The sequence below is a fragment of the Aquila chrysaetos genome, chromosome 2 (genome assembly GCF_900496995.4).
Source record: "Aquila chrysaetos chrysaetos chromosome 2, bAquChr1.4, whole genome shotgun sequence".
NCBI lineage: Eukaryota > Metazoa > Chordata > Aves > Accipitriformes > Accipitridae > Aquila > Aquila chrysaetos.
The window spans coordinates 60,228,985-60,255,260 of NC_044005.1; the positions used below are offsets into that span (position 1 = coordinate 60,228,985).

Consider the following 26,276-nt stretch of genomic DNA (forward strand, 5'->3'; position numbering starts at 1 on the left):
TGGCTAGAATTCATTAGCGTCACTGAGGATATTCTGACATCATAGCAAAGGAGAACCCTGATCTTATGCAACAAATAACTACATTTAGCTGTATATTACCAAAAAGACAATGACACATTGGATTTTGCTCACAAAAGATTCAACACAATTAGTAGCTGGGAGGTTCTCTTATACCGTAGAAATACTGATCTTCATGGGCCAAATTCTGAAGTACTTGGGTCAGCCTAAAGTCACAGAGAAGTCAGAGGGACAAATGCACTTTTACTGTAACCTCAAAAACAAAGCTATGAAACCTGAAGCTGAACTGTCTCAGCGAGTTACACTAAGAACTGATGCGCTGACAAAGTCATGTATGGACATAGGCATATGGACAAAGTCAGGTACAGCATCACATATGAAGTAAGAATGGGACATGGGAACAGTGAAGAAATGTTTGAACAGAGTAACCAGTAAGGAAGGAAATATATTTTTACACAGTTAAGGGAAGAGGTGTAAGTAGAAGCAGCAGAAAGTTCAGGCTAAATGCCATTTTTGACTCTGGGACTCTCTCACAGGTCTTCTTCATTTCTGAAGCCCGTCATTCATACGTACGATGTGTTTTGGGGCCTTTTGGCAGATGTGGGCACACCTGGGGCTTTGTTAAATACGGCTGCGACAGCTGATAGCTGGTCTGATAACGCATCTGTGCAGGAGTGGAAGTGGTAATATTCTGCTGCTTTGTACTGCTGGTGGGATCAATAACTTGAGGCGCAACAGAAGACTGGAAGAGAGTAGAAGGAAGAACAGCTCTTCACAAGTGTTGTGTCTGTGACAGCCCAATGCTACTTGAAGGCTAGAAGAATGCCTCTAACATTCATCTGACACAGCATTTCAGGGCTGCTTGCCACCACAAGCCATACTACGATTTCCCAGCCCTTTTCTGGAGGGAGCACATTGCCCAGGATTTTGCTTTAACGAGGATGCATTAGAACAGTGGATGTTGCAGTGATCGCGCTAATTTTCCACCCTACTGACAACTTTGGTCTCTGGAAAAAGCAGGGGCCATCTTTCTGTGATCGTCCCCCGCCATCCCTCTCAGTCAGCACGCTGAAATAGAGCGAAAAGCAAAGACAACGTCTGCCAGATCAGTGTGATTTACTTATTCGTACAAAATCAAGATGCTCTGCTCCAACACCCACCAAATTACGCTAGGAAACGACGGAATACTGACGGTAAGAGACGGTGCCCGGGGTCCTGCCAGCCACGGCCGCTGCCCCTCTCGGCCTTGCGGCTGCCAAGCGGCTGCTGCGAGGAGCAGGGGGCCCGTCGGCCACCCCTCGCCCTCACCCGGAGGGGACGAGCAGAGCCCCCGCGGCCGCCCCCTTGCCTTCGCCGCGCTGCGGCCGGCGGGCCGAGCGCTACTCCCTCACACAAGCGAGAGCCACCGCCGGCGGGAGTTAATCATTAAGCCCCCAGCAGATCCGCTCCGGGCCGGCTCCCCTGAACGTCGCCGGGCCTTCAGCCATGCCCCGTCCCCTCCCGGCCAGGCGGGACCGGCCTGACTGAGCACGGCGGAGGGCGGGCGGGCAGGGGCCGGCAGACCTCCCCGCTGCCGCCCGACAGCGACCTCCGGGCCCCCATCCGAGGCGGAGCCCCCTCCGCGGGCGCGGGGGAGCTGCCGTGAGGAGGGAGTGGCGCCCGCGGGCCCGGCCGCCTCTGCCCGCACGGGAGCCATGCAGCCTCCCTGGAAGGCGCCGTAGGGCAACACCTGTCCCCCGCCGCCTCCCCCGCGTCGCCTCTCCTCCCCTCACGCTGCCGGCGCTCGCTGACACCGTCTCCCGCCGAGGTGCCAGAGCCCCGCGCAAACGGCCGGCGCGGCCCATGCCCCAGCCGGCGCCCTCCGCGCCCTAAAGCCGCCGCCGCCGCCGCCGCCGCGCCCGTCCCGTCCCGTCCCGTCGCCTGCCGCCGCCCATGGCGGGTCAGGGGAGGCGCCGGTGAGGAGCATGGCCAAGGGACCCGAGCAAGAGGACGCCTTCCTGCACCTCCCGGCCGCGCAGGCGGTGTCCTCCGCCGCGCAGGAGGATCGCTACGCGGGCTTGGTGGGGCGAGGCTTGCTGCCCTACGCCGAGGAGGGGCTGTGCGGCGCGGCGGGCGCCGGGAGGCGGCTGCCGGAGCCGGCGCTGCCCGCCGGCATCAAGGCAGGTAAGAGGTGGAGTGCCGGCAGCGTTCCCTTTTCACAGCCCCCGGGCAGGGCGGGTGCGGGCAGGCAGGGCGAGGCGCGGCAGGCGCCCGAACCGTCGCTGCTGCGCGGGATCCGGCGGGGACGCGAGGTAAGGCGGCTGCGGCTGCCGGGCCTCGGGGCGGCCCGGCCCGGCCCGGCCCGGCCCGGCCCGGCCCGTCCCCTCAGGCAGCGGCGGGCAGGGCGGCCGGTTAAACGGGCGCCTGCGGGGCCGCAGTCGCGTCGGGAGGAGGCGGCGTGCTGCCTGACCGTAACGATGCCCTTGGGTATCTCTTCTTGTTCCCCCCCCCCCGGCGCTCAGAAACACACTTCACCAGCGAAGCCCTCTCCTCGGAAGAAGAGGATGCAGGCGCGGGCGACGGCGCACTAAAAGCCGCGGACCAGAGCCCGTCTGCGAAGAAGAGCATCACGCAGATCATGAAGGACAAGAAGAAGCAGACGCAGCTCACCCTGCAATGGTAGGGCTCCGGCGCCGGCGGCGAGCCCCCGCTGCGGGGCCGGCTCTGGCGGAGCCCCCCGGGCTCCGGGGCCGCGGGCCCGGCCCCTCGGCGGGGAGACCCCGCGTCCTCCCTGCGCGGCCGGCGGCAGGAGCAAGCCGGTGTGGCCGTCGGGCCCGAAGGGACGTTTCTTAAAAAGCTGAGCCGGCTAGGAGGGTTGCATCTCACGGTTCTTTTAGAAATACCTGTCAGTTGTGGGGTTGTGGGATGTTTGGTTAGTTGGGTTGGTTGGTTTTTTTTTTTCGGATAAGCCTCGTCAAAAAACAAGGACATCCACCCCCAAATTTCTGATTTTTTAAATTGGCAGAGGTTTATCATGTAACAGAAGTCTCTGTCAGGTTCTCACAGTACGTGGCTATCGATGAAATATATCGAAAAAATGTAGAAATGAAACATTATTTAAGAATTACATTTGTGAATGGATGTTTTAGTTATCCTTTAAGGCTATGACTGTTAGATTTTCACTACCTTACGATGTATTTTTTTACATTATATTTTAGCATCCTTGGAAGCCCTAACTTTACTTCATTTTATCTGGGCAAAAAATTAACCAAAAAAGAGGTCAAATTCTGCAGACATTAACTGATAAGTGTTTCTATTAAGGCACACTTGAAATTAGGGAGGAGCGCTGTTGCATTGAATGGGAATTTAGTTACCGAATGCAGACTGAAAAATGAGAGTAATCCAAATTATCTAGTTTCTTAGTCTAGTTTACATCTGACTTCTGAGTGTAAATTGTAAGGATTTGAGTCTGGTGAGTCAGTGCAAAATTATTCAGTATGCAGCATTTACCACACAGTATTTTCTTACAGATTTGTGTAATTTGAGAAATAAATTTATTGCACATCATCCCAGGAGTAGCAAATAATGTAAACTGATAAAGAAAAGAAACAGGACAACAGTGAAATACCCAGCTGTTTCCAAGAGTTCAGTTCAAGTGAAGACAGCCAGTTTTTTACTTCAGTTTTTAAATTTTTACTTTAATGACCATCAGTAGGCACTTGTATCCTGTAAACTGATTGGGAAGCTACATAAAAATGCACCTGCTTCAGAAGAAGACAGTTCTTTGCTTTTCAGTATGGTTTGGTCAATAAACAGCTTCAGATCCAGTGTGGAAATCAAAAAGCAAAAGTAGGAGGAGATGAGACATTACCTCGGTATTAAAGATACAGTGGGACAGAAGATGCCAGTTCAAGCCCCTGCTCTGTTCAAAGGACAGACTTAAACCCAAGTCTTTCATAGTCTAGTTCGTGCTCTTATTTTCAAAGCAAGGCTGCCTCTTAGGTGATGACCATTTAATTATTTATATAAAGCAAAACAGTCCAGACATTGAAAAAGACTAGTTAAGAAAAGGGACCTGGCCCCAGGTTTTCCATATTCTGCAACTAACCTAAGCACCAAGTGTGCAGTCAGTCTCTAGTGTCTCTCTTGTTCAGGACAAACTCATCTGTGTGCTCTCGTGGAATTCTTCAGTAAAATTAAAAAAAAGAGGGCAGTACCAAAAACCAGAAGGAAAATAAAATCGGGAGGCATGGCATGTTGCTTCTGACTCTGGCAGTTTCTTTCTCTATACAGGCTGGAAGAAAACTACATTGTCTGTGAAGGAGTTTGTTTACCAAGATGCATCCTTTATGCACATTATTTAGACTTCTGCAGGAAAGAGAAGCTTGAACCTGCATGTGCTGCAACTTTTGGGAAGGTAAAAAATAAATGCCTTCATAATTTGTTAGATTAATTATTTGACAGAATCATAATTTAGTACACCTGTGTCAAAATTCAACTCAAATTCACATGTTTTCTACTGCTCATGTACATGGAATCAGACTAACTACACTGTTCCACATGAAGGGATTTTATGACAGCTTTAGGAGAATGAAACTGAAATTCCCTTTGATTTATTGTTATTTCACACAAAAAAAGGCATTCTCTTCGAGAGCTTTTTTTTTCCTCTTTGATGATGACATTAATAGGGTTCTCTCTACAAAACCACATCTGACATGGAAGACACTTTTAATTATACTAAAGGCAGTGTAAAGTGAGATGTGACGCAAGAAGCAATACAAGAAGGGGAATAAAAATTAATAACACAAATTGCTCCTGAATGAAAAATTGTTGATTCATTGTCTTTTGTACCCTTCCCTACAATTAATCCTGAAATCATTTAATGAAAGGGAGATGTGAACTCTCCACATTAAATCCTGAGTAGTTAGTGAAACAGGAAACCAAAAATGCTTCAAGGATCATCTTTTTTTAAACATCACTGATCTAGTCATTGTTCATACATAGCAAAATGCATTAATTTAATTAAATAATAATAATGGATTTAAAATCCAGTTCATAAAATCTTCACTTACTAATTTTTTTCTCTTGAATTGGATATACTGAGAAAGTATATGCCTAATTTTCATTACACAGTTTCAGTATAAATGAAGAAGACAATAGCTTTCCATTTAAATATTGTTTTGACAGTGATCTGTCTATTAGATGTATCTATTAGATCTACCTCTATTACTGAATTACTTTTTTACTTAATAAACCTTTTGCCTTAAGCATCATTCTTTACAGGAAGAGTAGAATGTTTTTAGGGCACTAATCTCAATCTCAGGAGTCCAGTGACAGAATCTTCTGCTTGACTTGGATTAAATCACATAACATGAATTCTTTACGTGCAGCATAGAGCTAACAGAAACTTTCATAGGGTTTCGGTGAGCATAAATAATTTTAAGACTATACAGCAGTTTGATAGTGGACGACACACAAGTACCTGTGAGGCAAATATTTGCTTGCTTTAACCTTCAGATCACACTTTTCAAATCAAAAATCAATTTGTTTTTAGTTGTTTGACTTTGAAAACAGAATAGCTAGAGGGCAGATCTTTCCCTGGTTCTGTTTAGATCTCTGAAGTAAAAGATACAGTTGTAATTTAGGGACCTGAATGAAACAGGACCCTTGTGAAGAAAACTAGATTTTAAATTGTAGAAGTGAAAATGGAAAGGAAGAACAGGTGGGAAGGGTGGGAAGGAGTTTATGGGTGGGAAGACTGGAGATACACAGCAAGATGGACGGGGATGGAAGGACCCCTGCAGTGTAAAACATGCTTGATTGTTTATGTTGCAACGCAAGTGTCACAAATATTTGTTCATGGACTACATTATTAGACCATATATTTACACTATGATTTTTCTATGAACATATTGCTAAGAAAGTATACAAGTGTTAGAAATTAATACAGTTATTTTCTCTTTAGACCATTCGCCAGAAATTCCCTCTCCTTACCACAAGGCGGCTTGGAACCAGGGGCCATTCAAAGTAAGGCACAATTATCTGTGTATCCACTTATAGAATACATTCTAGGAATGACATGTATTTCCATGTCTCCACAATATATACTAATTGTCAGGGAGGTTTATTCAGATGACAAGCTGCAAGTGATAACTTTCATGAAACTGATACAGAGTTTGAGTTTGAAAACATTACCGCAGGCATAATTTCTAAAATTAAACTGATTGAGCTTGTGAAACTTGTCATTATATTTATAGAGCCATGCATTTGTTGCAAATAAATGTCAAAATGTTATATAAAAAAACATTATGTAATACATCTGTCTTTGTTACAGCTGCTCATCTTTCTATAAATAATGTGCAATTTAACTACAATTTTATTTGCCTTTTGCAAACCTAACAACTTTCATTGTGTTCTCTACATAACAATATGGATTAATTTAAAGACACTAGAAAAAAGCATTGTCTTAAACTGAGAAGAAGGTATACGTGTGCTCTTGTTGTGGGTAATTTAAAAGTACACAACCTGTAGTGCAGTCATTTAATGAATAATGTATCTGATTAATTTGTATATTTGAGCTGTGGAATATTAGGCTGTAGGATTAGATCACAGATAATTAAATATCACCTATGGTCAAATTTTTATTAGTTCTGGTTCTGGCATCATGCTTTTGGGCATGATAAAGTTAGCGTAAAACTGTGGTGAACAGTGGTAACAACATATTCCCTTACACCCACCCTTGCTCCTATGTCCTGATATCAAGACTGCTGAGGAAGGACTGATGAATTGTCCCCAGTCTGATTTTGTTTTTTAATAGCGGAATGCTACTTCTTAACGAAATTAAAAACTGTGTGGTGTATTGATGTAACGAATGTAGAGAAGTCAAAATAATGCTCTAGGGTATTGCTAGTGTCAAGCTATGAGTTAGGTAATTCTAGGAAACTTCTATCCCTGTTTGGGGAGTCACAAATACAACAGTTTTCTGTATTGCTTGAAACCAAGACTGGCTCTGAGCTTTTCTGAGTGTTGTGCTTTAAACTGTTATTTCAGTGTTTATCTATATGTGGTTTAAAAAAAAATTTAAACCTAAATAGCGTGCCCATATCATTCAACATAAAACAGAAATAGTTAAATAATTTTGTTCTTTTAAAGTAACGCTCCCCAAACCTAATGGTTTTCAATCTCAAATCAAATTTAGACCAGATACTTATCTGTATATTTCTGTTGATTTCAGAACATGTTTTCCTAAAAATAAGGCATTGCTATGAGGAGCAAATCAGGATAGATATTGTGTGTCCACCTTTCTCTGTGTATGCAGAAATTAAACATTTATCCTTAATGCCTATATTTTAGGTGTTGCATGCCTTTAAGTACATGAGTAGCCCTAGGATTTTTCTCCTGCTTAAAATTACAAATGTGTTTATGTACTTACTGAATAAGATTCATTAAACTATCCTTGACTTATAGAAGAAAGCACAAAGAGTTGATGGTTAACTGAAACAAAACTAAAACCCAGAAAATTAGCAAAGAAACATTTTGCTAATGAATAAGATAGAAAACCAGAATACTGGTAGTAATAGAAGAAACTCAAACATTCTGTTTGTTTGGGAAAACTTTATTTTGAACCACTTAGCCTTGAAAGACAAAGTTACTCTTGTCTTTCAGTAATTTATAAGCAAAACTCAAAATAAAAGGAGACTGAAAAGTTAAAAAAACCTACAAGACCGTGATTTTCCTAAGTACTTTGCAGTATACTACCAATGTCTGAGAGATACATTGTTTACTTTTATAATTTTGGGGGGTTGTTTCATGTTGTTATGCTTGGTTTTCTTCCTGCCTTAGAAATGTAAGAAATAGACAGTTGATTACACCTTAGTTTTGCTGAAGAATGCATAGGAGATGTCATTTGTGAATTTCAGGTTTTGTTGCAGTATAAATGAAGGTGGAGAAGAATTTAAATTCCAAATTTTTACAAAGACATTCTATTTCTTGAGTATGTCTCAAGTATTTATTTTAAATAATCATTAATAAGAATAAAATCCAAAGGAAATAAAGCCTGCATAGAATATTTTCCCTTTTTTAACACAGGACAGTTCTTGCATAGTTTCTGTCACAGTCTTACAAACTTGTAATCCCTTGATTTTTGTCAGGAGAGAGTACACAATCTGCATTGTGTAGAGGAAAACTGGAACTGAAGTACATTTCTCTTTTTGTAGATGACCTATAGATGCTGAATAGAGGGGGTTTGAGGGGAGTCACTATTAGAAAGGTTATTTATAGGGGAAAAGAGGGATTTCATGTATTGTCTGTTGTAGTGAAGTTCAGCTATGGTTACAGGCATAAGCTGATGTAGACTTAGCTTTGCAGATGGACGTTTGCTGCTGGTATTGTGTTTAAGATTTTAGGAGAACTGGCATTCACAATCTGTGCAGGAATATTTGACAACCTACTAATTCATCGATGCCTTGGTTAAGTCTTAGGTTCATAACCCAAAGTATTTGGAGAACCACTTTCAAGTTATAATGAATGAGATAATACAAGGGGAAAAGTCTCCCAAATGCTCATTGTATTTTTGTTCTGACATATCTAATGAATTGATAAACAAGGTCCAATTAGGATCCAAACTTCCAAAACATATCATGTGTCTCCATAATTTAAAGCACAGTAAGTCAACGTCTGTTAAGTGAAGGAGTATGTTTCAAATGTAGTTTTTGACATGGGAATTTAGCTATAAAATTAACTGTGTTGGGACTTGTGCCACTATATTACCCTTTTCTCTAAGACATTTAACAGTATTAACACAGAGGTACCTCATGCCCAACATTTCTTCGGCAGATCCCATATCCCTACTGACCTTGGTGGTATTATGTGCCATATTTTCGTATGGATTAACTGTTCTTGAACAATTTCCTCAAAGGGATGAGGCACCAGGAGGTTTTGTTTGAACATCTGGCATTTGTTTCTCCTTATTTTTTTTCATTGGAGTTTTCCTCAGAGACTTTTCCTCTGCAATTCTCATTTCCACTAAGATACATTTGCATTGTTCTTCCTGTGCAAAAAAGGACCTCACAAAAGGCACAAGTGACAGCATCTTCAGTTCAAAGACTGAATACAGCAGCAAGTACTTACAGAGAAATGACAGTATAAATAATGATCTTTGATTATCTATTTATCAATCTCTGATGTTGTGGACTATATTCCCCTCAGAACCACAGGCTCACTGAGGAGCAAATTCATTTCTGCTTTCACCAGGTAGCAGTTAGTTACACAAATGCAATTTAAAGAAGTATTTCCATTAAATTAATAAGCAAATTAAGGGGCTGTTCCTCAGTTTTGGTAAATGACTAGTCACCCTCTGCTTTTATGTCAGCATGGACTCTAAATGTTGTAAGCTATGTGGAACAAAGCTGGGATACTGGGACTGGTAAGACACTTCTTACTAGCAATTAAATCCTATTTTTTTAAGCATGGTAGTGTAGTGACATGTTTTATTTTTGTTGTTGCTATCATTATTTTGATATAATATTAGTAGGAGCAGTAATAGTACTAACTGTTGCTAACAGTGATGTTTCATATGGCAGTATTGCCTAGGAGCTCTCATCATTGTCCAGGGCTCTACTGAGCCATATGCTGTGAAAGCATGAAAGGAAAATGACAATTCCTCTCCAATGGAATAGTTGTTCTTTTATCGCAAAGAAAAGCTAACTCCCCACCAGTAAAGTGCCTTAATGGACACTGCATGCATACACAGTAACGTGTCGATAGAGCCTGGCTGTGGTCAGAAGAAAGCAAAGAAAATCAGTTACCTTTTCCATCATCTTCAAGGTGACAGAAATTGTTTTTCTCCTGCACTGAAACAAGGCCAAGCTCTTCCTAGCATTCTCACGAGCATGAATTGGATTTGAGAAAGAACTCCTGCTCTAAGGTGTGGGATACAGGTGCTGTTTTAAGGTGTGAGATACACAAATGTTAGTTCCTTCTCTGATTCCAAGCATTTATCTTCTCCAGTTCTGGGTGAAGGAGAGACTTAAAAACAGATCTAATAAATCCTAGAACTTCAAGTCAGAGTCTCTCTGTGTTCACATCCAACAACCCATTTGTACAAAAGTGTCAATACTAAAACACTCATTTAAACATTTGACCAAGAAGATACAACACATTGGACACAATTTTGTTAACAAAGTTCATTCATCTCTCATGCCCATGCTAATCACTCCAGATTGCTTAATGTAGGGGAAATTTTCTATATTCCTGCTGAGTGGAAGAAGACCCAGCACAATAAATACTGCAAACTGCTCTCTTCTTAGATTAGTATTTCATAAGCAACAGTTGTCTACACAGCAGGTTCTGAATCCGCCTTTTTGCATAGGTAATGTTGAACGTACTCTGGTCACTGCTAGAATTCAGTTATAACCTTCACAGTACATGTATTACCTGGAGCAGCTATTTGGGAAAACGTACATACTGCTCAATCCATAGACTCAGAAGACTGTTTGAGCTCAAGTTACAATTTAATTTCTTTGTAGACTTTGATCAATGATGAATCTTAGCTTTTATCCATCATGTCTGAAAACTATTACCTTATTTATTAGGAGTGATTTAGTGGGTTAATAAAACTGATATGGCAGCTGGGCCTGTGATAACAAGTTATTGCAAGTCCCTGAACAGCTTAAGCCTGTCATTTCCTTATCAGCTATCATTTGTGTCAGTGTATGCTAAAATCAGGGCTACTAGTTGCGTAGGAACATATGTTACAACAAACCACTGAAATTAAAAGAGGAAAGCAGTTCAGCTGTTTTTTAAAAGATTTGTTACACAAATTGAGAATAAGTTCCTTATGATAACTGATTTCATTTTATTAATTATACAATAGTCATATAAATAGTAAAATACTTATATACTGTACTTTCACATAGACATATACATATAAAGAGACAGAAAGAAGGTACTTGAAGTTGTAGGTTAAAGAAGTTATCAGTGTGTCTGGGATGGGTATACTACTCTCAACAGGGAGTCCAAAATAAGCTATTCAGCTAATGACTTTGGCTTGTGAGAGAATAAAAATCTTCATACCTTATTACTGTATGAAGTATGCTAGACAGAGCTTGAAAAGTACAGATTATAATTTTTTCATTGCTTCTGTGTCATGACTAGAAAGCTGTGTTTTTTAGTACTAAAAATTCAACTACACAAATCGCTGAAGGAAATCAGAATGGTAACTGCTATGCCTTTAATACACACAGAATAGGTACTGAAAATATCTATTCTCTACATAACAAAATGTCACAATGGTAAGTTCTGATATCTTGGGGCATTCCAGAGCAGGAACACGTATATTGCCTACCACTGGAAACCTGAGAATCCAAAACATACAACAGTTCCTGTTTCTAGCCCAAATATGTTAATATTGAATTGGATGTTGAATAATTTAGATATTGAACCCTATCTATGTAAAGAAGTAATGCTTTTCCTTGCCCCTGGCCCACTCCAACTTTAGCAGGAGGGAATTCCAAATTTGTGGTGAAAATGTGAAGTTTTATTTTTAGAATTTAAAAAATGGCCTGTGATTCAAACTGGGAGGTTTAGGGTGTTGGAATGAGACGTAGGCAACTGCTTGCTTACATGGCCAATGACAAATGTGCAGATAACATTGTTAAAGAAGCAGTCACAGCTCTATTTTGTTTTTCATCCTGTTCAATGCACAACCTTTGCAATGTCAAGACTAAGTAAATGCTGTTATTTCAAAGAATCCATACATGTATATTTTCAATACCTCTTGTGTCACATCTAAAATTACTTCATTTTCATGAAAGAAGAAAAAATGTCCATGCCTTTAGCATTTGTGTCAGAACTCTGTCAAGCATTAGGAGTTTCCACATCCAGGTCTTTGGCCCAAGTCTATCTGTTTAATACTCCTAAACCAAAAGTAGTAGTTGAAAAACTTTAGGACTTTAACTCACAACATAGGTGACACAGTGCTGCATGTGAACCGGAGGACAACAGTCTAGCATTATGGCATTTAATGAAAGGTCCCATTGGTATCCTAAACCACCCTGAGGTGTCACTTTGCTTTGATCAGCCAACTCTGACTTTAATGGATAAAAAGGGAACTGTTAGGAACAGATGGTCCTATATCTGAGCTTCTGAGTTTTAACAGGCATTGAAAAATGGTCAGTTCACCACGTCACCATCCCTCAGAAAAATACACCTAGGGGGCAAGAAAACTAACAATAAAGAAATAGGGGAGAAACTTTTGGCCTTCCCTACGGGTCACCAGGTACAAGTGCGATCTAGTGGTATTATGTAGACTCATCAGTTTCAGGCAAACAGTAAAAGCCATGATGTTTAACAGCAGCCACTTTCTGTTAAGTTTCTTGGCTGTAAAATCCTGAATGCACACAACAGACTGTCCAGAAACAGAATGACTATTTCAGCTGAGATTTTCAAAGCTACCTGGGCTAAGCAAATGTATCACCCTAATGAACATTTTCTTAAACATCATTTGTATCGAATGCCTTTAGTCAGCTTTGTCAATATAAAGCATTTGAGGGTTTTGTTCTTATCTGTGACTGTCCCATACAAGAGCAAACACTTAAGATTGTGATTTTTTTCAATGGGCATCACCAGGAACAGCAGAGATGAGCTGAAAAGTTTTGTTTATGTGTTCTATGAACTATTAGCTGGGGGCTTTGTGTCTTAAGAGTGCATTTCTTCAAGCTTTTGAGAAGTTTCAGTGAAGTTGGTCAATACGTTGCAAAGTGTTACCTCTGTGTTTAAGTCTTGGTTTACATGCAATGTACTTGAACTACAAGTGTTAACTTTGAAGCAGTTCAGTTAAAACAGCTGCCATGGTGTTTTCAAGCTAATTTTAGTAAAAAACAAATGAACGTGAGTATACTGTCCATAACATTCTTAGACAAATTTGGTTTAACACAATCAGTTTTTAAATCTATTGAGTGGAATTTATAAGACGGGGCCTATCACCTTTGACAGATGAACTCAAGCAAACTTTGCTATGACTGGTAAAGAAAGAGCTGCCCCCAGCTTGCTCTCCTGCCCTTCTCCTGAAGGTCACTTCTTTTGTAGCAAAATCAATGGAAAGCAGTAAGTATCTACTGCATAGCCAGTTTTCTTAGCACCAGCATAACCTCTTTAGTGTCTTTGGTTGAGGTGTTGGGCTTAGCACTGCAGAGCCTGAGCAACAGGCATGTGTTCCTTCTTCCAGCTCTATTTGGGAGCAGTAATCTCCAGGACAGAAGTAAGGGAGACAAATGTGGATGAGAACTGCTTAAGCTGCTAAATAATTCAGAGTCAGTCAGCCTACCACCTGAGAGAAGAATGAATGAATGACATGTTAGTATTTTTAGTCATAGGAGGCTGAACACTAATTTATAGGGTACACTGGCAAGTTATTTTCAACTGAGAAGTCCTTTGTGGGACTTTCTAAATGTAACAGTGGTAAGCCTGATAAAATAAACCTGGTAGATCAAACTCAGCACCCTTTCAACAAATGAAGTAAAATGAAAGAGAATGCACATTAGGGAAAAGAGATGTAACATGTTTCTAGGAGATTTGCTGTTCCAGCTACATTCTTGTAAGAGAGAAAGTGTTTTAAACTTAAAGATCCTATCCTTGAATTTTGGATCAAATAATGACAATACTGTTTTCTATAGGACCAGATTTTGTTCCATGTCAGTGAAAGGAATTGGTAGACACTGTTAAGAAAAGTTTTCAGAAAGCATTGAAAATCAATTTGACAGTTTGCTTTACTTGAGACGTCACTCATAAACACTCCTCTGGTTTTTTCCACAGGTATCACTATTATGGAATTGGCATTAAAGAAAGCAGTGCATACTACCACTCTGTGTATTCTGGAAAAGGCTTAACCAGGTACAATAACATAACTTCTGAGACTTAGTCAGTGAAGGTCTAACTTTAACCTTCCCTTAGGAAGGTATTTGTAGGACACTAATTTTTATTGATACCAGAACTAGTAATGCTGTATATCTCAATGTCTGGCATTCCCAGATTTAAGTAGTAGCTTGCTCCCTGAAGACATTGATTTTGTTTTAAGAGGTTGATCTAGATCTTTTGCTAGTGTCTTCCAGTATGGCCCCACCACAGTCAGTATAGAGCTGTATCAACTTATAACAGCAGAGGATTTGTTCAAGTTCGTGTGAGGTAGCAAAACACCATTTCCAGAACACTTGTCTCATTTTGTTTGCTTGTGTGTCACCCTCTGAGTTCTTTCCCCAGGACAGCTTCCCATTATGAAACGTCTGGAGAATGGTGTGAAGCTGGCACCTGTGGGCAGGAGGGAGGGGTCAGTGTAGATTAATATTTACAGGTCCTTTGACTGGCTAATATCAGTTTAAACCTAACCCAGGAAGCTCTAATTATATTTATTTAAGGGACAGCTAGCAGAATCAATACGTTACGATAGCTGCCTGTTGGTTTGCCAAAGATTAATAGTTCGTAAAACAAATGTGTCCGTTCACATATGGCTTGAATGACGGCTTTCATTGTCTACAGCAGTATACCTGTATAAATGGGGACTCCGAGAAAGGAAAGGAATAAATGAGTTTATAATCACATATACGAAATTCAGCTGCTGGTAGATTTAGGTTATATCCAAAGAGACTTTTTCCAAACAATAGTACAAGTGTAAAAATTGAGGGTAATGTTGCCAATGATACTTAAAAGGATGGATCTCTCCACTGCAGGACTTAAGGTATCATAGACTGGAATATGTTATTTCCTTATCCAGTATTTATCCAGAGCTGCAGAGGTGTTACTGGTACACAGCAAGATGAGGTTCCTCATAATACAGAATTATCTTGAACAAATTGCTCATTTAATTAACTGAAAGACAGTTATTTTCATTTAAGGGAATATAATCACTCTTAGTTGTCAGCTTTATGTCAGTCAGTGCCCTTTTCATGTAAAGCTCTGTCCTTGCACAATCTAGCAGCAATGAACGCAAAGAAAGTGGAGGTTCTGCAAAATTCCCCACGGCTGGATTTCTGACGGTATACGCTCACACAAAGATGGCATAGATACTCTCTAAGATTTTCAGGAGTGCTCACTAGATTCACTGGATTCACTAGATTCACTAGTTAGGAACCTTTTCTTTGTGTTAGGACTTGTGCTCTCATGTATGAGATGTTGAATTTTCAGAGTCCAGCAGTCAAATTGCCTCCCTAGCTGATTTAGAGCAGAAGTTCAAATGCTCATTTTGCACAGTCTGGGCCATCATTGTGGTTGGATTTGTCTGTGTAAAGAGAATGACACAGTAGCCTGGGGTTAAGAACAAGCTTCTGGGTAAGGAAAGAGTCAGGCGGTGTAGGGATTCAAAATTGAGAGTGAATCTCCCAGTTGCTTGCTGCTGCATATAATGATCCTTCATAAAATCTGTCCTTCGTCTGATGTCTGTTCTGGTAGGTGAGCTATAAAAATAGTTCCTGGCTCAAGCTTGGGGGAGAAATAGGCAGGGAAAATATACGGGTTGATAATGGTATCAGATCACACCATGCCCATGCACAAATGTAGGCATATGGAGGCCTTTACCAGCAGGCTTGCATGTTAGATGGCAGCTTGTCAAAAGATTAGAAGGGACGATGGGCCTCAGTTTAGTTGCCTAAATATAGGCCTCTACTGCCATTTCAAACTTAATTGGCATTCATGTATTAATATTTAGGTAATTGAGCTGAGTACAGTAGTCCTTAAATGCAGGGTTGCAGATGCCTGAATGCTTAAATTGCACTGTAAATTTGACCTCCTGGTTCCTTTAAGTATCAAGCCTTGCACTGTGAAAGGAGCATACCTAACACCAGAAATCATTAGCATCCACAGCACTGTGTGAAGGGTAGCTTTAGCTAGCAATTAAGGCTCTGGAAGAGAAATGCTAGCAGATGCTGCCTCGTGTTTTTGCTGTACATTCTGTGTACATTTTGCTGCACATGTGGAAATCCACAGTCTGTAACAAATACATCCAGCTGTGAAGCTAATTAACTCCAGGTTGTAATCAACTGAGTGATGCCTTCTTTCATACTCATCTATCAACAACCAAGGGAACTCTGTAGGTAACATACGCTGGATCATCACGTGATGGGAACTGTCAGGGACTTGGCCTGGGCAGGAGGAATTCCACAACCGCTCAGCCTCTGTTTTTCTGTCCTGCCAGCAGAGCATCTCAACAGCATGAAATCACAATATTGCCGCTATTAATTATAAGACCTCATGTTGCCCACAGTATCTTATCAGTTGGCAGCTAGCAGAACAGGAAATAACAATAATCAAACAACATTTATCATTATACTGATCCATTAGAATCTCTATCATTACACATCCTCTACTTTAGTAGTTATAATTTAAATGTGCTTTCTAATTTCTGCACTGAAGAGTTGCCTGATAGTCCAATGACTTCATTGGGAATCTCTCAACTGGACTCTTAATAGGACATTTGCTATACTGCAACACATTTTTGCCAGTTAATGATTCTTTGATCTCAGAAATGCATTTCATCTGCATTAAAATAATACTGTGGTGAAAAAGAATGGAAAATCATAATGATTTCTTCATTTTCCCGAGAAGTGTAAATTCTAGATATATTTTTTCTACTCTGAATTTAATCAGCTATATTGAAAACTTTATGTATTTCCTTATAAAGACCTTATGGACTTGCAGCTGTGCTGGCCTTTTGCTATTTGTGAAGTTGCAAAGATCCAGAGAAAAACCTGAAACTGAGTTTTATACTCTACTGTTTGGTCGATGATCTGAATCTTCATGTTTCAGAAGACATCAGTAGGTTTCCTTATATCCTAAGGCACTTGCAAACCAATGGAAGAATTTAAGAAAAAAGCATGGGTTTTTATTATAATTAGATTTGGAAAAGTGTGATCATTTTTCTAATTGATCTATTTTATATATCTATTTTATATGTGTATATATATACAAACTCTAAAAATATTCTGCTTATGAAAAAATAATCAAATGTGTTTATTTTCAAAGGTTCTCTGGAAGCAAGTTAAAGAATGAGGTAAGTGCTATTGTCTGTTTCCTTTCACTTCTGATATAATCCAAATAATATGTGACCTGTGGTTTTCTTCACATTCATTTCTTTGAAAATTACAGCAATATTTTTCATTAAAACCTGCATAACCTTTTTTCATGAAGCTGAGTATTTGCTCCTCTAAATATTGAAAGAAAAATAAGATTGAAAGGCACCTTCTGGGGTTCCTGTTCCAATCCAGTTCCCATAACTGCAGAGGTTCATAATAGATCCTCTTAAGCAAAGGATCAAGCTCTAGCTTAATTTTTTGCATCCATTACTTTTGCAGGAGGGCTTTTTCAGAATCTCATTTGTCTGGCTGGAAGCCAAAAGGTTTTTTTTTAATAAACTGAATTTTATACCTCCTGGTCAGGATTGTCTGTCTTTATTTTTTGCTCTTTGTGACATTTTCCTGTGATAACGTCTTTTTGCTGCTTTTGCTTGCTAGATGGAACAAGCAGCAGCTTTTAGTCACTTCTGATCAGCCTTATAGCCTTTCACTGCACTTGTTCCTATTTGAATATCTTTATAGAAAAAAAATCATAAAGTCTTCTAAATGGCATGTCTCCAGTTTCTATTGGAAATATCCTTTCTGATGAACCCTAGAACTGCATTTGCTTTTTTGTTCTTTTTTTGTGTGGTTTTTTTCCACAAGTAGCCTACATTTTCACTACTGTATACTATGGTATAGTCACTGTCATTCTGGTCATATTATACTAGAAATACTCTGGTCATATTATACTAGAAAATTATGGATTATTGTACCCTAAGGGTTAAGGATTGCTCCCAGGATTGTTCTTTGACACTAAGTTCAACTGGCATGGAATAGCCTGCATTCATATTATTAAACTCCTGAACCTACACAACAACATAGGCACATCTCAGCCACATTGCCACAGAGAAGAGTCCCTAGCATGCAGTAACTGTTGAAGCATGACTAGGAATTGTTTGGGAGACTAACTGGCATGGGCCAAAAGAATGCCAGGGGTCATTCTGAATAATACTGTTCCAGTATTGCCTGGGAATGTTTTCTGACACCGTTTAATTTACTAGACTAAATATACCCTCTGTGACCAACTGATACACAACAAGTCTTTCTCCTTTTTCATTTCCAGATAAGCAACTCCTAGCTGATAGCAGGAATTCTTATTGGTCCCTGAGAGTGTAGCTTTGCTCTATTGATTTTCATCCCCTTTATTGCTATTATCTCAAAGCCATCCAGGTCTTTCTACATGACCTCTTGGTCTTCCTCTTTATTGATGATTTCATTAGTTCATGTCAGCCAATTTAATCTATGAAATGTTCAATGAGATCAGCCCCAAGTCTGATCTTTGAGAATCTTCACATCAATCCCTTTTCAACCCAGTAGTTTCTCTGTCAACAGAACTTCTTAGCATTTCAGCTGAAGTCAGTTTCTTAAACATTTTACATTCTTGTACTAATCCCCATTCTCACCAGCATAACTGATCATTTCCCATGGTGACACCACGTCAAGTATTTTAGTGAGGTTCAGATAGATTAGATCTGCTGCATTTTCCCTGTTCAGATAATCAACTATCTTGTAAAAAAAAGATAGTGCTATGCCATGGGATATCCCCAACATACTCAACAATTCATGAGCACTACTACAGCATTCATTCTTTCAGAGTTTTAGGGTGGAAAATGTCTGGTTCCCTTGGCATAAATGAATGCAGATTTACTTCCATCTCTGATGTGGCATTCCCAGTCTGTTTGGGAATTGACAGTTCCATAAACCTGTCTTGTTTCTGCCCCAAAGTTCAATACCTTCATCCTCCCAGAAAAAGAATTACAGAGAAGTTGGTGGAAATAAGTGAGAAAGGGCACATCAGTATGAGTTTTTGATTGTCTAGCTCTGTGTTGTCTGAAATTATTTAGGCAGGTCTTAAAAGAAAAAAAGTCTTTCATGGTCAAAACTGAATTTTAACAATCTCAGCGTACTGAAAATTTGGCATCATACTTTCCATTAAAGTGAACAGGTGATATATCCTTATTCATTTGCTTGAAAGTACATGCAATTAGGTATTACAGAAAGATTTACAATGGTTGCATAAGGTGTAATTCTCAGTAGGAACATAAAGACATTGAAAAGATGTTAAAGCACTGATTGTCTAAATATACTGAGTAAATGGCATTTGAATGAACACTTATTGAGTGCCAGGGACACTGTTTACTTCTGGTATGTTTTATCACATTTTCTAGTATTCTTTCTGTAGGGGGAGATATCAGCAAATTCTTTTATCTAAACCAGTTAGTGCACCATTAGAGTCTGCATGGTTAATTAGGCAGATAATATTACTGTCATTATCTTAATGTTAAATGGCCATTAGAAACAGATGGCATTAAATTGAAAGGGCAAGTGGCAGTGGGTTAAAATATTAAGCCTAGAACTGAGGCACAGTAATATAAGTCCATTAGCAAGGTAAAAAACATTGCAGATTATCATCTCTTAAACCTCCCACCACCATCACTGCCTTCTTATAAATGAACTAATCCCTTTTAATCAGAGCTTTTAATATATTTAATGGGTAATTGCATAATAAAATCATTAAGATTACTCCCATTATTAAAAAAAACAAACCTCCTGATACTGATAGGCAGTTATAACATTGCAAAAGTATTGACACAGAAGAAGTACTGATGTTTCTAAATTTCTACAATTTCTTTGACTTAGAGCTTTATATGTATTTGAATAGTAGATAGCACAGGCAAAGTGTGTTTACATAATGTATGCTTTTGTTCCTTGCTGTCTGTTTTGGCAGACATATCACCCTATAAAAGTAGCGATATATAAATGGTGAATAAGTCAGTTACAGCTATAGTTTTCTGAATTCAGTATTTGATAGAATTTCACTTGAAACTGGCCTCCAATTCATGAGTCAACATGTACAGGAAAATACTCCCCTTTGCACACTTTTACACTGTATGTTACATTTTATACCTACTATTCCCACTTCAGTGAAATCTGACTGTATGCAAAGGGGTAGGAAGAGAGCACTTCAAGTACTGTTCAAATGCCTCGTGCCAGGTCATTAATTCCATCCATTAGTACAAAGGGAATCTGCGCAGAAGTATTCTGCAGGAATATGCAGAAGGGCTGCTCAAGGCTCTGTACGCTGCCTTGACATAAGGACTGGGTGGGCTAAAGTTTAACAAAGAGTTTCAGCCAAATAGTCATCTTTAGGTTTGAATGCAATCCTATGAGAATAAGTACAATTCAGTCAGTAAGGACAGAATCATAATACAGATTTTATTGCTTCTCTTGAGGGTGAAGGTTTCATCTTAATTATATCATTTGAGAGCTTAATAAGCTTAATGTGGTGTGCATTATAAATATAAGCATAGTAACACTATCACTAGAGAATGTTACTGCTCATCTTTACTGAGAAGTAGACTAATTCAGATTTTGTAGAGCATTAGGTTGGGAGTCAAGGGTTGATTTACCAAATATTGCTTCATGGTCAGTATCCACACATACAAGGTTGCTTGTTGTTTCATCCTTCAATCCCATCTCTCCAATGGCTAGCATCTAATAATTATTCAAGATCTTTTCTCAGTCTGTAACTAGTACAAGATGCGTCTACGAAATTTCAGATGGATGTCACAAGCTAAACAGGCTTAGGAGGTGAACTCCAAGAACTGAAAGAATCTCTCAGTTCAGCAGAATTTAGCATAATTCAGGAGGAATTTATCTTGTCTCCGGGTCAGCATTGACCATGTCTCAACAAAGTAACTGAAGAACACTAAATGACTGGGAATATCATTCTTACTGAGATATGAAACTGGTGCTTCATTTCAAGTCTGCCACGATCACAGAGAGCAATATAATAAATACTTAGTTCAGAAGTGTCCGTAGACCCTGCATACCATCACATCCATAACACCATAAAATGTTCTCAAACTTTATGATAAACTAAAATAATGGCTACCATAGTAAAACAGCAGAAATCACTACTGCAGTGCTATCAGAGCAGGAAGTTTGCAGGGGAGAACAATAATATCTCCAGTACTGTACATCCTTGCACTAGAAAGATATATATTAAATAAAACTTAGAGTCTCCCTGAGGATGTCACAGTCCTTACTGTAGAGGAGAGTAGTATTCTACTTTAGTTTTTAAACATAGATTAAATCCAAGCTTGTAGGATTCCATGAATTAATGTGGCTCAAAGGCTGCATCACTCTAAAAACTGTATTTGGTGGAGTTTAGATCTAGGCACATGTTTAATTACCTTCCTGAGCTGGAATCCAGATCTGGATAAGCATCAATATTTTTGAAGGATTATCTGAATGTAAATATTCTAGAACATTGGGAGACTCATGAGATAATATACAATATACAATATACAATAGCATGAATTATTGGTTTCAGTTGAATCTATATTAGCTATTTCAATGTTCCTGTTTTTTCTCTTCCATTTCAGGGTGGTTTCACTCGTAAATATTCTCTGAGTTCCAAAACTGGAACTCTCCTCCCAGAGTTTCCAAGTGCTCAACACCTTTTGCTTCAAGGGTGCATTTCTAAAGACAAGGTAAAATGTGAGCTACTTCTCTTCTGACTTACAGATCAAAAATTGCCCCAGAATGTTTCTTCATGTCTTAGCCTTTGAGGTATTGACATGAAAGAGCCAGAAATGTCCATAATCAAACAGAGGTGACTGATTTATAGAGGGGGCAAACCTTTACTAACACCGATTAACCGGCTGTCCACTGGAAAGGTGGTTGAATTATTTACCTATTAACTGACCTAGTATTTTACAAACTGATGGTATGTAAGACGGGGAGAGCAAACCAAACAAATAACTGAGAGTTGTATTCATTCCAAATGCCTTTGGATTTAAGGTAAATGTTGTTCTGATTAGATCAGAACAAATAATTCACAACAAATAATTATATGAACTTTACTCTCATTAATTTTTTGAAAAGAGACTATGAAAATCTGAGCATATATTTTCTTTTTCAATTAGTAAAATCGTATTCTTCAAATCAATACTCAGTATTGCTCGTCCTAAGGGTAACTGTTCAGTTAGAAGTATTACTGATGTGTTTTATGTCTTTGACTCCTTGCCTCTGTGTTACGTCTGTGTTGTTTCTGGTCACATTACAGGCTGCTACATGCCTGAACTGTGCTAGAAACCTTTTGATACACGTTGTGAACTCTCCAATTTAGCCTCTAATACAGGTCATGATGGTGGCTGTCTTGAGATATTTCGCTTTAAAGCTTTTTGTTTTATGAGCCCTTTCTCTTAAGTTTGTTCTGTGAAAGTAGTGAAGCCTAGGATTCCTGTTGTGAGGAGCTAAACAAAAGGAGCCATCTGTAGTACAAAGATCTTAGCTGGAAATCTTACAGTTCCTAAAGAAAACCCAAGAACTGGTGTGCTCAGCAGTGTGCATCACCTGCTACTATAGTCTCCATCAGTGAATTGACATCTCTCATATGTACAGCATTCTGGTAACATTTAAATCTGAAGAGCATTTGAGGTTCCTTGCAGACCCAACACAGCAGTGTAAGCAAAACTGAATTTTACCACTCCAACAATGAAGAAAAAGATGTGTTTTCTCTTCATTTTGGGGTCAGCAGCATGTAATTGCTCTGATGTTGGAATCAGATCATGGGAGGGCCCAGCAGGTCTTTGGGAGTGACTCTGGGGACAGACTCATGATGTTATGAGGAGACTGTGGGAAGAGAGGTGAATTTCTGTGTATCTCTTGCTCGCTCTTTCCTGCTGCTCTTTCCTCATTCCTTGTTCTCTTATTTCCTGTTTTCTTTCCTTACTGTCTTTCCCCTCCTTCAGCTTATCTGACCAAGGGTTATTAAACCTAAGATATCTATGTACTCTGTTCAAGAGAGCCCGTACATGAAGTCTGACTGCTGCATTAAACTCCTAAGAAATTGCATGTAGCTGAAATCTCTGGAGAGTCCATAAATGTAGCAGTCTGCATTAAATAATTTCTGCATTTTATGTTTCTGAAGAAAACTTACCCAAACTTTAAACTTCCATCAACCCTTTCAAAAAAAAAATCTTTAAAATGTTCTTGAATCTCACACTTTGCCATTGTTTTTCAAAGATATGTAGTTATAGAAGCAGCCCTGAAAGTCAGCAAGGTCCATTTTCAAATAAATCTGTATGCTAAACGTATTGAAATAAGGTGGTACTAGGTTAATTCAAAACGTATATTGGTTTGCCAGAGAAGTTCATAAGCTGTGACAAACTTTCTGTGTGTGATTCTGGTCTATAAGAATGGTTTTGCTAGCATTTTTCTTTCCTTAAAATACTTTACAAATTTCACGTTTTATAATTTGCTACAAATTTTAAGATTTACTACCATTTTTTACAAAATCTTGTAATACCTCTGCAGAGTTATTAAAATCAGGGAACACTCCAGTCATATAAATTAGCCTGATGAGATGAAAGGGAGTTCTGCTTTTTAAAGTTCAGTTCGTGTAAGGCAGTGATTAAACTTTGACCAAATGACTGGCAGCTATTTTCTCATTTGTCCAACTAGATGATGTTTCAGAACACTCATAGACGCCTATAGTAGCCTAATGATTAACTTGCACTACCCTTTGGGATTAATCTTAGCTTCAGAAAGGTGAATTTACTTTACCATCTGACTGGCTAATCTAGCTATTGCTTTACTTCAATATCCACATTTTCACTTGTATACAGATTCAAATGCTACATTTCTGACAACAGCACTGAGACTTAAATATGTCAATAAAAACTATAGATGAGTGACCTCTTCATCACTTCTGGATATACAGAGTGCCTATTTGTAACTATGCATTGTAATACAGTTTATATTCTACATTTAAATACTAGCTGCAGAAAGCAGAAACCTAGATCACTATAGCAGTAGAGGAGAGAGCTAAGAAACTCTGTTTAATCTTTCTTTCTTCCAAAATAGGTAGATACTCTTATCATGATGTACAAAACACACTGTCAGTGTGTCCTTGACAATGCAATTAATGGGAACTTTGAAGAGGTAAGGTTGTTTCAACACACATTCTTGGTATATATTGCACAGGGAGCCAAAAAAGCATTATTTATGTGCATGAATCTGATTCCTACTCCTTTAGATTCAGCATTTCTTATTGCATTTTTGGCAAGGAATGCCTGACCATCTTCTTCCCCTGCTTGAAAATCCCATCATCGTTGACATCTTCTGTGTTTGTGACTCAATACTGTATAAGGTAAGTTAAGCATTTAGCTATATGGATAATCTCAACCACGTTACAGCTTTTACTTTTGTAAAAACAGCATTGAAGTTAGAGTAACAGAATGCCATGACTGCTTTCTGCCTCTTACCTGTGTAAATCAGCAAGGATTCCATAGTAATCAAGAACATAAAGCTGGCACATGTAAGAGCTGAACTCCAGTCTCAGCTCTGCTGCACACTTGATGTGTGACTACAGGCAGCATACTAATAGTGAAATCCTGACCTACTTGCTTGAATGTAGCTGGAAGAAATGCTTGTGTGCTTGCTTCACTGACAAGGCTAAATTAAACCTGGATGAAAACTGAAGCTTTGTTTTTACTTAAAACATCATTGCTATTTCTACCAGCAAAGAGAGTCTGTGGCAGATCAGCGAGGTGATTCCACATGTGAATCTGCTACTCACAGGTTATGTCAGGCCATGGTTTCATGTTACAAAGCTGGAACAATACTGGGTTAAGATATTCCTGCCTCTCCTGCCTGCTACACTTCATTTCTGTTGCTATGCTGTTAGATGTACCAGCAAAACTGCTGTACTCTGAACTGGTTTGAGTTTAAAAAAAAGTCTAAGGAACATTTGTTTTGTTTTGCACAGTTTATGTGCCATATGAGTTCTTCCATCTAGTTCACAGCTTGATCACACAAATAGTTGAAACTAAGTGAAACTAAGGAGTATTGCAAGGTCAGGATTAAGCAATAGAGCACTGGGGGGGGGGGGAAAAGTAATGCCACCAAAGTTTCCTGAGTTTTTAATTTGGAAAATCAGATCAGATCATTAATTAATAGCTGCGAAGTACTTTAAGTTCCTCTGATAGGACATGCCATATAAATAGAAAAGGATTGTCATCCTCTGTCTAACACATTTCACAACCACGTATTGATGGGAAGAAATAACTATTGGCATAACAGTAAACACCAAGCAGTCAAAACAAGAAGAGACTTGGGGCTGTTTAGCAGTGCCTTATTGTCATCTGTTTGTCATTCTTTACTGTACAAAAATATGGGGAAAAAATCCAGAAAAGAGGAAAATACATATTTCTTAGAAGCATATCAAGCTATGAAGTAAGAAGAGGTGTCTTAGCAGAGTGAAGTAAAGGTGATTAGTATCAAATAGCATAATTACTACCCTGGAGATAAGTCATTAAGCCTCATTTACTTGTAGAGGTTATATTGTACCTTGAGTTTTTGAGTTTTTTCCTGCTCTAAACGGGCTGTCCCAATAGACCCAATATTAGCTTTATTTGTAATAAATATGTGACAGAAGAAGAAATACTACAGGAGCACTAGATTACAAATTGAATAAGACAGAATTTCTCAAAAGTTCATAAATTTACTATTGTGCCTCTTCTTTGTCTCTCATTATTTCTCACTTGTAATCAAGGTAGATATTCTTGACAGCACAGCTGCCAGAAAGAAGGAGGAATTTTATTGTGTTGTTATCAAACCATTTACATTAGTAGTGGAAACAGATTTTGGGGATATAGGCTAACAACTTTGCCCTCCTTAATAGCATTCCCCAGAAGGCATGCCAGATGGCACAGTTTTTTGCCAAAACAGTTCCACACCACACTTAGCTATAGGGATTTCTCCTAACCTCTGAACACCTTCAGTGCCACATCCAGTATGGCAGAAAGAAGAGTCAAGTGGCGAATAGCACTCAAAGACTTGGGAGATGTTTGAGTATCCGCTATACTGAGACTCACAGTGATGCTAGAAAAGACAAAGTGTTTATGCATCTCACTTCTACTGATTTCCCTACTGTAAGACATGAATGATAGCACATTCTTGTTTTACTGGCATGCTGGCATACATTAAGAATGGGAGCTATCTAGGTATATAAATATCTCATATGTTCCTATCTAATAGTGATAGGAGAAATCTAAGTATATAAATATCTGGACAATAGGTTGAATGGCTTTACTCTGTATAAATTTCCTGTCCTTATCAATCACTTTGCAATCTAAGTGAACAAGACAGACATGAATGAATAAATGG

The 26,276-nt window shown here is 39.3% G+C and overlaps 1 protein-coding gene across 2 annotated transcripts in view; it reads left to right on the plus strand.

Moving 5' to 3' along the window:
• The first annotated feature begins 1,213 nt into the window (after positions 1–1,213).
• RFX6 (regulatory factor X6) overlaps positions 1,214–26,276 on the plus strand; it is a 43,447-nt gene continuing 18,384 nt past the window's right edge. For both annotated transcript variants that reach the window (XR_003922430.2, XM_030007204.2), the window contains exons 1-9: positions 1,214–2,181; positions 2,520–2,676; positions 4,291–4,414; positions 5,963–6,024; positions 13,810–13,887; positions 17,008–17,035; positions 21,488–21,595; positions 23,973–24,050; positions 24,145–24,258. Coding sequence is in view for 1 of the 2 variants with exons in the window: in XM_030007204.2 (XP_029863064.1) it covers positions 1,983–2,181; positions 2,520–2,676; positions 4,291–4,414; positions 5,963–6,024; positions 13,810–13,887; positions 17,008–17,035; positions 21,488–21,595; positions 23,973–24,050; positions 24,145–24,258 (948 nt within the window). In the remaining variant the exon portion in view is untranslated. The remainder of the gene's footprint in view (positions 2,182–2,519; positions 2,677–4,290; positions 4,415–5,962; positions 6,025–13,809; positions 13,888–17,007; positions 17,036–21,487; positions 21,596–23,972; positions 24,051–24,144; positions 24,259–26,276) is intronic.